Raw genomic sequence first — 11,869 nt, forward strand, 5'->3', positions numbered from 1 at the left:
TAAAACTTCATGTTAAGATTTAGATTTAGTTATTATTCTTCTAACTAACTTCTTCTCCTGTCTCTGCCATTTGCTAAAAAAATTGAATTAGATTTTAAAACTACAGTGATTTATTTTTTGGTTGTTATGCCGTGTTATTCTTCCCTCCGATCCCTCCTATTTTAGCCAACGTTTCGCACAGTTTTACAGTGTCCATCATCGGGACAGATGTCTATCATTATGGTGTAGAGTGCAGTACAAATCTGCCGTAATGATAGACAACTGTTTGAAACGTTGGCTAAAGAAGGACGAAGCGCAACACGGCATGGTAACCCAAAAATAATCACGATAATTCTTTTGGCCGTGAAAATTTAAAATCAAATGATAAAACTGTTTTAAAAAACACTAGTTCTTTGTATATAATGTGTAATTTATTTTATTGAATTCTCATGTAGAAAGAATTTTAATCATGTCTAGTGCTAGATCTTTGTTGGGTACAGTTGGTATGTATTATTAGGTCTTTAATACTTGCAAAGGATGTGACTAACGCAAGTTGGCTGTTTTAGGTGCTAAACTACTGCCCCAAGGATATGAAAGCGGATATTTGTGTCCACCTGAACCGGAAGGTATTCAACGAGCACCCGGCCTTCCGGCTGGCATCGGATGGCTGTCTGCGCGCGCTTGCCATGCACTTTACCATGTCACATTCAGCACCCGGCGATCTGCTCTACCACACGGGCGAGTCAATCGACTCACTCTGCTTCATCGTCACCGGTAGCCTTGAGGTCATACAGGATGATGAAGTGGTGGCTATTCTAGGTGAGGACAGATATACTTCTCTTGGTCCAAGTATACTAGTAGTTCCGTGAACAGTAGACCTTTCATCCAAAAAAGTATGTTCCTAATTTTCTCTAAATCAAAACCAAAATATTCTCAGAAATTAAAAGATTTGTAAACTGAATTTGAATTATATGTAACATTTATATTTAAACACGGGACTACACAATTTCTCCACAGGAACTGAAACCCAATACACTATAATAAACACACTTTAATCGGGAAGGGTATTTTTACCCGTTTGGTCGATTGATGCTTAACGTCAGAAAGGGTATTTCTACCTTCTGCGCCCGCCTCATTTCAATGGCAGAAAAGAAGAAATTATCCGATGTTTTTTATGAATATTATATACCAATCTCCTTGTAAAGGTCCCAACTATATGTACATAATTATCAAATTGCAATACAAGTATTTTTTTTGTATTTATCTTGCAGTCTTTCGTGTACATCGATATTTCAACTAAAATGACTTATATTATTGAACACCTGACACTTGATAGGTATTGCGTTTGAAGATCAACGAAATAAGTAATTTAGTTAACATATTCTGTTATTCTAATAATTCAATTCCTGGAACGAGGGTTTTTATGACCATGAAACCCGAAACAAATCTCTCTATCTCTGTTCCGCACCCACTCAACTCCTAGGTACGTACATCCAACTCCAGTGAAATAGTGGCAATATTAATAACGCTAACTGCTAAAAAGGTCATTTCAGCAAAGCTGTGTAAGTTCCATGTAGCATTCTTTATTTAAGTGGAAGTTATATTACACATATACATATTGTCAATGTTGATGTTCAAAACACATTTTGTATTTGTTTGTGTTACACCTCACAAGAGCATGCCTGTCTGTACAGTGTAAAAGGACCAATATGGCCACCCGGTTGGGCAGCGTTGTGAGGTGGGTTAAGATAGGAGCTGTAGGAAGGGATTTATTAATGTGTGTCTTGAAGAGGCCCAGATTGTATGAAGAATGAAAAACAGAATTTTGTATGTGTTTTGAATTATCGAATAAATTTAACATATTAATATGTACATAATATTAATATTTAACTATTTTTTTAATGCATCAATATTAATAAATATATTTAAATCTTATTGTATAATTTCTCACACAATTATATTAGTACTAATGGACCCCACAATGATTTGCTATAGCTAATGTCTTTCTCAGGCGTCTCCGACATTTTCCACCATTCACTACTTTATGCCACAATGTTACTGTCAAAAAACTGGATTACATCTACTTTAATTCGACTCTGTATCTTATTACCATGTAGAGATATTGCGTTTAGTATTCCTCGGGCGTCCCCGACTTCTTCTAACATTCAAATCAAGCTCTAAATACTCCTGGCACTATTAATAGCAAACTTTGAAAGTGTCAGCAATATCGGTCGACTACTTTTCAATTTTTGCGAGCACAAACGTAAGCAGGTTGAATTTTTATCTATAACAATTTTATAACTTTTCCAAACCATCAAAGACAGAGTTAGCTGCTTAAACATTTTTGTATTGTATTTTAATGTATGAGCAAAAAAAGCAGTAAGGTTGTCTGTTATATAATTTAATTTATTTTTCGATTCCTATAATTTTTTAACCTAAAATAAAGAACATAATATCATGTAAAATACATTAAAATGTAATAGAGAAAACCAAGGCACCCATCTCATGCCGCTAGGAGGGTATCATTAATATTATAGGGTATTTCCTGAAACAATTTGTTCTCAAAGTTTCTTCAGGCAGGTGGGTACCATAATATTGAAAAGCTTAGTCAAGTTAGCCATCGAATCAAAATAAGGTTTGCTTGAGTAATAAAGTGAATACCAGGGCGCAATTGAAGCAGTCTGCTCCGGGCACCAAATTTCGAATTTCTTCTCGCTGATAACTTAACATAGTCCTTAAGATTATTTTTCATATAAATTGCCTTACTCAAAATACAAATCATCCAAATATTATTGATAACAGTGATCACACACGTAGGCTGGTTTTAACAAGGAGTGCCAAAATTTTACTCTTGCCAAGTACCGTTTAACTCAGGACCGGCCTGGGGGATACATAAGATTTTCGAAATGTGTAACAAATATACATTCAGATGAAATGCCAAACGGTCGAGTTAAATCAGTACACATTTTAAATATTCTAAAATTTCGAAACACTATTGTTGAAACACACTAATTTATTTGTATTTTTACAGGTAAGGGTGATGTTTTCGGAGATTCCTTTTGGAAAGACAGTGCAGTCGGCCAATCAGCGGCCAACGTGCGCGCGCTCACCTACTGTGATCTTCATACTATTAAAAGGGACAAGTTATTAGAAGTTTTGGACTTCTACCAAGCTTTCGCAAATAGCTTCGCCCGCAACCTTATCCTCACCTACAACCTCAGGCATAGGCTCATATTCAGAAAAGTGGCGGATGTCAGAAGAGAAAAAGAACTAGCGGAAAGAAGAAAAAATGAACCGCAACTCGACCAATCTCAAGATCATCTAGTTAGGAAGATATTCTCTAAATTTAGAAGAGACAGAGCGGCGCATACCCCGCCTGCACTGCCCACCACCACCGCCAGCGGAACAGACGCAGAGAAGGGCGACACTAGCGACGAGAAAAGCTCAAGCCGTCCCGCCTCCACCACCAAACTGTCCGCCGTGGCAGAGAAGGACGACGGCTCCGTGTCAGGCACTAGCGCTGCAGGGCCTGTCGCGGCGGCAGGAAAGAGGCCCAGCAAGTGGGGCCGGCTGCTGGGGAGCTCCAGCCTGGACTCGGGCTCTGAGCCCGCCGTGCCCGCGCCCTCCTTCACCAGGAGCCTCAGCGCGAGGGACACGGCCGCCGCCGCCGCCGCCTCCAAGGACAGGCCCAACTCTTCTTCCTCTTCTGGCTCTGGGTCTGCAGCTCCCCCTCATGCCTCCGGAAACAAGGTGTTCCCCAAACTTCAGAAGTTATCGGGAGCATCTCCAGCGACGGTCAAAAGACAAGACACCATAGAAGAAATAGTAGAAGTAGAAGATATGGTTAGGGAAAGAGCGCGCATCGATAGATCGCTCAGTTTAAGAAAAGTAGATTCGTATGACTGCGGGTTGAGAGACCCCGCGGCGGCCCTACTGTACGCTGCCGCTCCGGACCCTCCCGACTGCAGGGACCTCATGGCCAACATCATGGACTTCAAGGTCGACGTCAAGCTGGAGATCCAGCGGCTCAACCAGAAGATGGGCCGGATGGAGGAGCTGCTGGGCGAGCTGGTGTCGCGGCTGGCGGGCGGCAGTTCCTCGGGCTCGCAGGCCTCTCCCGGGGAACCCCCGCCCGGGGAAACCTCCGCGCCTCTGTCCGTGGCGGGCCCCTCCTCGGGGGGCAACGGGATGGGTCCTCTCATGCTGAGAAAACGAAGGTCTAAAAGTAAAGCGAAAGGAGCTGCCCCCACCCCTCCCGGATCATCTTCCCCGCCGAACCCTAGAGACTTTCTTTAGCGGCCATTTCCCGCTTACCAGAAGCTTAGCTAATCATTTCAAGTAATATAATATACATCACCGAGGTCCACATTACTTATAGTTCATATTTAGTTTTGTTTGCATCACAGAGGTTCCGCGAGTCGCTCCGATAATTAATGCACCCATTTAAGTACCTAAGAAACAAATGTAGAAATTGAGTAATCGGTTACGCGTAGACCCATCTCTAAACAATTAATAATACATTGAAACGATGTTCTTAAGGCTTTTTTAAAATGAAAACGAATAGGTGTATATTGTAAGTATTAATAGTTCATTTGACGCAATTGTACATTTCAATTGACTGAGAAGAAGGGAAACTTTGAACTCTCTGCGGTTAATTGGGAATTTTGAAATCTCACAAAACGATTTTACTAATTTTGTGTGATACATGACTGAGTTTAATTATAGCTTAATAAATTAGGGCAAAAATATTTATTAATCTTTTTATAATGGAATTGATTTTATTGTATTTAGCTTTAATTTACCTCGATGGTTATAAAAATTATTTGTTAATAAAAAACAAAAATTTGCAAGACTCAATACTAATCAAGTTTTTTCGAAAACTGGTAAAAAACATAAGAAGTTTTAGATCACAAATTCACCAAGTCATTTTTAAAACAATAAATTATCATTTTGTTCCAGATAAAGGATTGTAAGTTATGTTTTAACGGTTGTTTGCACGTTTCAAAAATGAAATTTCCATAGCATTTATTGAAACTAATAATGATATGATTCAATCACCAACAAACATCCTTTTAATCAATTGTTGATGTTGATTTTACCCCGCTAACAGGTTAGTTAAAAATCATGTTAATTCAATCAAATACCATCACAAATGAACAGTTTAAAACCTAGAATTAATCCTTATGTTTTCCACGCATTATTTGCTATATATTTAATTAATTATCCCTCGATATTTTGGGTAGAATGTATAAAAATTATAGCACTATAAAACGATTTAAGTAGAAAATAGAGTTTTTCATAAAACTTCACAATAAGTTAATTAGTTTTGTTATTTACATGGATATATGAAATACACTGCTCCTTTTCAAGCGTTCCCTAATCCTTGTACCCCGTGTGTTTGAGTTGCACAGAAGATATTACTCGTACGTATATGTTCATTTGAACACATTCAACGGTGATGTACTGAGATGGTTTTCTTGTGAACTTTCATGGCGTTTTATCATTTCTAACACAGGCGAGTTTTCATTGATTGTACCCACACTGTGTCTTCATAATTTAGGAGGGCAAACTTAAAAGTACATTTCTAAATTGAGCTTTTTAAAATAAACATATTATTAATAGTTGAACTAAACACAATGTTTATTATAGACCTTGCAACGTGCAACGCCTGCCCAAATAACACCTCGTTTCAACTATCAACAATTCGTAGCTTATATATACATAGAGTTGTTAGTCCTATACAAATCAAGCTTGTTGAAATTTATTTTGTAAAAAAACTCATTATAAGCTTTGTGAGAAAGTGAGAAGTCTATTGTGAATACAAATAGTTAGACGCGCCTTATTAAAGATTCTACACTATGAACTCTTGTACCTTCTTGGTTAAACATATAGTTAATATTACATTACATTATCTAAATAAGGTATTACTTTACTCTGTTCTTCGGTTGGTGAATAGAAAGAAAACAAATGCCTGCTAACACAGAAGAGACGCGTTGTCTGATAAATATCTAATGCTAAGACGTGAAGCAATAAGAATGGTGATTTTTTACTTTTGTTTATTTCTTCCTATTAAACAAGTATAATTGACTTCATACTTAACAATTAGCTTCTGAATCACATTGCATTCAGGTGGGCCACAGATACTTGACGTTGTTCAATTTCACAAAATATTATTTAAATTTGTAGCTCAAGGGAAAGACTTAGAAAGTAGCCACATGATTTCTACTACTTCACTAACAAACTACTTCAAAACTCAATGTTTCATTTTTTGATAAGGATAAGATTAAAATCCAACAATAATACATATTATGTAGTTGTTTGTATCAGATCTGGGAATAAATAATTGGGTATAACATTGAACACAGTGTGTCCACATTATACAGCAGCAATCCTGCCATTTAAAAAAAAAAGAAACTATCACAGCAAGTTTACCTGTCAGAAATGTAAAATTTCCACTCCCGGCTCCCATCTGTACAAATATTTTCAGATTACCATTTAAAATGCGAAAATCAATGATAAACCAATGATTATTCAAAACCAATGTGTTTTGTGGTGAGTTTTAAATCTATTATGATTTGCTGTCTAGTAAGTTGTTGTAGTGGTTAAAGTATTCTCTGTGAGATTGAACAGTATCGTCAAGAATCTATATGCTCCTTAACTAACACACAGTTGCATGGATGTTAAAATAATTAGGCATTTTGAATTGTTCATTGCTCACAAATATTTATTAACTGGAATCTGGAAACAGAATTCAGTTGTCCTTGGAAATATGTCCTATAATGAATTCATTTCTGGAAAATCTGTTAAAATAACACATAAAGCTCTTGTAAAGACATGAACGTCCAAATCTTTATTATTGTAATATTATTATTAATAAAGAGCTAGAACACCAAGCTACTTACCTACTCAAACTTAAGCAATACAATAGTATTACATTTAGTTTTAAGAAAACTTCATTTCAAATGGTAAATTTATTACTCATGATAAATGCTTGGACTATAACAAAATTGACTCCGCAGAATAAGCTTACACAAACTCACAATTTCCCATTTATAAATTTAAAATATTTTTTTCAGATGAGTACCTGTAGATCAAGCACGGTCGACCGATAAACCCCTGTCAATATGATATTGACTAAATTCGTTGTCTATAGTCAGTTAGCGATATTTGCAAGCACTGACAACAATTGATAAGAAATGTACCAACAGCTGATAGACAAATTTTAGCACAGCCTTTTTGAATAATGTCGTTCGTTCTACAAAATAACTTGCTTATTAACAAACGGAGTTGAACTAATGAAGCTCTTAGAATTGAAAGAAGCCATATACAAAGTGAGTTGAATCCGCTTGGGCCAATGACGATACATTGGTTTGTGCTTGGTTAAACGAAAGTTGTTCACATATTGTCAATTTATTAACATTTTTAAGTAACTCTTCAACGTTTGACATTTTAGAATATCAATTCATAGACAGTACCTCCAGAGTTGCCAGCGTATATCGATTTCTTATTTATTCTATTATCAATATCGGTCTAGCTATCAACAGCGCGACCGTGCTCGGGAAATCGGTATAAAATCATTAATAGTTACGCATATCGATCCGATATTGTAAAGTCATCGATTTCACTGTGCTAAGGTTTCAACCACAGTAAATAATAGTTTGACCTGTTTTCACTTATTGTTCAATGAAAGTGGCAAATATTGTATTGCTTTTTCATCCAAAGCAAAAGTATTTCTGTGGAGAGTTATAAAAGGATTAGTCCAAGCAGCTATCAAGGTTGTTCTAAGCATTGATATATATAGATAATGAATTTGACCACAAATATATATATTTGAAGAAGGCTCTATGTAAATATGTTTCTAATAAATATATACATATTATTTTTCTTATATTAAACTTCAAAACCAAACTATCATCACATGTCAGCTTATTTAGTTATCAAAAAAGTATTTAAATTTACTCTACAACAAACAGAATACTTTACATATGTAAATTTAAAATGTGTTAATACTGGTAAAATACACATTTATTGTAACTTACAAAAAGTTTATTCAAGTAATCAGTATAATATTAATTAAAGTTTGTTTCTATTTTAGCTGACATGTGAAAACTCTTTTATTTTGTTGTTTTCATTATTTATGAACAGATGATTATTTGAGACATGTTGCTTAGTTAATAAGACCAGTTGTTTTTCAGATATTTTATTGAATCATAATGATTTTGTGAAAATTCGATTATGTATAATTTATAATAAATGAAAATCGGAAATAAATACAATGGAAATATTATTTACATTCATCACTCCAATAGTCCCAGCACATCACTCTAACTTATTTCAACAGAATTATCACTAGGTCTATTCACACGTGCACTTCGGAGCGAAGGTACCACGTGCCGCTCTAGGCCGCCACGTAGAAAAGTCTGCCCTGCAAACCATTACCCTACAATCGGACTTTACTTTTCGGTACAAAGTAGATGTGTAATCCAGTACAAACTGTGCTGGATGGGGTGTAAATCCATCAATGAAATGGCCCCACCCTACATCTCTGAACTATGCGTCCCGGAAAACACTGGTCTGAGGCAGTCAACTCTTAGATCAGCAACATCATCAGCTGTAGGCAGACTGATAGAACCTAAGTGCAAGCCAAATACTAAGTTTGGTGATCGCGCTTTCGAAGTATCTGGGCCGAAGGCTTGGAATAAACTCCCTCCAGAACTAAGATCCATAACAAATCCAACAGAATTCAGGTCTAAACTAAAAACTTACCTTTTTAAGCTGTCGTACCCTTAAATTAAATATACCATTATTAAGAGGAAGTCCAGTTATTTTCAATTTTCTAATTATGTCCTCAATCCTGTATCTAAATTTCGCTAATAAACAATTAGTTAATGTTAATTAAGTGTTAATCTCAAGTGACCTACCAGGTAAGCATTGTACTGTATATTATCTCCATAAATAGTTAGTAATAACATACATCACTGTAGAAATGTATTATAAGTTTGTACAGCGCCCTTGAGGTGATTTTGCACAAAAACGGCGCTATACAAGTCATCCAATTATTATTATTAATAGCCGTTATTATCTTTCAATAACTCACCTCCCCGTTAATTCAAAAATAAATACTGTTGATATCAATAATAATTACTAATTTTATTTTATGAATAAAGTGGGTACAGCAACATTGTTAGAAGTCAACTCTAGGACTCGGTGTGGTACATAATACATTATTTTATAATAAGGGCCTGTACTGTATCAAATGGCGCCTGTTTGTGATGTGGTGTCCTTTGTGAAAACCAGAAGACGCCTAGGTAGGTGATCACCGTAATCAAAAATATTTGGATGATTTGTATTTTTTGTGTAGCGACGAAAAATAGTCTCAAGAGTGATGTCTTAGAACTGTTAGGTGTTAGGCATTATCAGAGCGTTGGCGCCTTGAAATCCGGCGCCTGGAGCAGACTGCTCCAATTGCGCCTGCGTAGGGCCGGCTCTATATATAATTAAGGCGAAGATTAATGCCAAATCACTATTTTGATTAATCTTTATAACGAATTGGTGTACATGATGAATACCAAAAAATATGCTTTGGATAAATTGAAGATTTTCCTATCGTTTCGCTTGAGTAGAATACAAATAAATGAAAAATAACTCAATAAAAAATATAAATGTAAAATATTAAATAAAATATTTTTTCAATAGAAATGTATGAACGCATAAAGGAAAAAACTTTTTAAAAATAAGCTAAGATTATCTGTGACAATTTCACTTGATTAATTTGCTTTCTTATAAAATTATTTACAAAATAAATAAAAACCAGTTTTGTTTCTAGATTCCTTTAGTCAAGCGAATTTAATGCCTATTATCTACGATATAAGGTATACCAAGAATATACACATTTTTGGCTTGTAGTTTCCTCTTAACAATATGTTGGAGAATAATTATTTTTAGCTGTATACCAATTTGCTCTTTGCCAAAGGAATTTCTGCTATCTGGCATAGCATTGATGTTGTATGGATTGCAGAATTCAATCTCTACAAGTGCTATACATACGCATTCACAACTCCGAAACTATGTATAATGCAGAATTACATTTACATGGCCCAATTTATGTGTCCTCAGAGCTCAACGCTCAATGCCCAGTGCTCATATCACGATGCAAGAAGTTCCATGACAAAAAGCTCAAACAATCTGGCTACTCCCCAATAGATGGCGGTATGCTCGGAGATTTTTAATTATTATTTCGGCGTTTCAGTCAATTTCTATTTTTATAAGGCGCTAGGTTAGGGCATGGCTAAAAAGAATTCTAGTCTGCACTTTATAGATGTAACTGATTTAATTATTTTAAGTCCAAACACTTTTTGTATACAAATACAATATTGTATCGGTGATTCAATCCAATATTGTGTTTGTGTATCTTTTTTGAAAGAATTGAGTTTTTGTACGGACAAAACTATTTACTCATATTCATGTTGCCTAAGTACGGGCATAAAGAAATAATTCGTCTAAATTCTTGCAAAAATATATTTTCATTAAGTAATTAAATTAACGCCATCTATGAACGCGAAGATTATAACATACGTTACGTTACATCCCTATGGGAAAACCTAAAAATATTCATACAGCTCGTTCGTAGGCAGCGCTAGTAACATTGTTATTTTTTTCTATGAAAATTTAAAATTATTACTGTCCTCTATTGGAAAACAATCAATGGTCACAAGCTAAACAAATACACGCTACTCCCCGATAGATGGCGGTATGGTCGATTTATTTAATAATAATATTTTTTACGATATAATAGCGTAGGTGGTGACATAGCCGATTTCTATTGATATTTTCTTGCACGTACCACTAGATCAAGGCTGCCCAACCCCAGGCCCGCGGGCCACAATGTGGCCCGCGTGAAACATTTTCAAAAAACCCGCCAATCCGCCAATTTGAAAAAGTGTCGCGGGCCCGCGGTAAAACAAACAATGCAGCTTGCTCGCGGTCACCAGTGTTGCCAACGACGGCGATTTATCGCTATTTAGGCTACTCAGGACGAGAATCAGCGACGAAAAAATCTAACCTGTTGAACTTACTTTTGAAACAAAAATACACCGGTTTTCGACATAATATTTTTTGCGTCGAAATGGAATCCTGTAGCCACCCCCCCCCTATGGAATTCGAAAAATTGCTGTGGGGTATCACATATGATGTTCGGGTGTGCGGAAATTTTTCTCAGCGAAGTTCCGTAACAACCCCCCGCCCCCCCATGGATTTCAAATATTTTGTGGGGGAGCACTTATTTAGATTTTTTTTTGTGGGGAATTATCTTTCATAGAAATTCTCTAACAACCCCCCCCCCTATGGAAATAGGAACCGTCAGGTATTCAGTGGCCCGCCAGTGATTCAAAATCGTCAATTTTGCCCAACTGCTAAAAAGGTTGGGCAGCCGTGATCTAGTGTGACTAGATCATAGAAAGCGGTATGGATAATTCTTGCACTCTCTACTCGATCATAGATGACGGTATGGATAATTCTTACACACTCTACTCGATCATAGATGGCGGTATGGATCATTCTTGCACTCTCTATTCGATCATAGATGGCGGTATGGATCATTCTTGCACTCTCTACTCGATCATAGATGGCGGTATGAATAATTCTTGCACTCTCTACTCGATCGTAAATTGCGGTATGGATAATTCTTGCACACTCTACTCGATCATAGATGACAATAACAGTTTATTTAGGTAATGCTTGATAATTATTTTTATCGCCTTATTATCTCAACAGCTGTGCTGAACAGCAACAATATTGTGATAATAAGTACCTATGACGAGTATAAATGATAACCACATTAGGACATCCAAAACATATGGGAGGAAATATTCCGATTGGATAAATAATGAAT

General features: G+C 36.2%; 1 protein-coding gene across 1 annotated transcript in view; it reads left to right on the forward strand.

Annotated features, from left to right (window-relative positions):
* Positions 1–8,045, forward strand: part of eag (potassium voltage-gated channel protein ether a go-go) — a 356,292-nt gene extending 348,247 nt beyond the window's left edge. The window contains exons 10-11 of the mRNA XM_089642780.1: positions 546–798; positions 3,011–8,045. Coding sequence (XP_089498906.1) covers positions 546–798; positions 3,011–4,275 — 1,518 coding nt within the window. The 3' untranslated portion in view covers positions 4,276–8,045. The remainder of the gene's footprint in view (positions 1–545; positions 799–3,010) is intronic.
* The last annotated feature ends 3,824 nt before the right edge of the window (positions 8,046–11,869 follow it).

This window comes from Hesperophylax consimilis, chromosome 18 (assembly GCF_061612785.1).
Source record: "Hesperophylax consimilis isolate HC1 chromosome 18, BYU_Hcon_1.0, whole genome shotgun sequence".
Taxonomy (NCBI): Eukaryota; Metazoa; Arthropoda; class Insecta; order Trichoptera; family Limnephilidae; genus Hesperophylax; species Hesperophylax consimilis.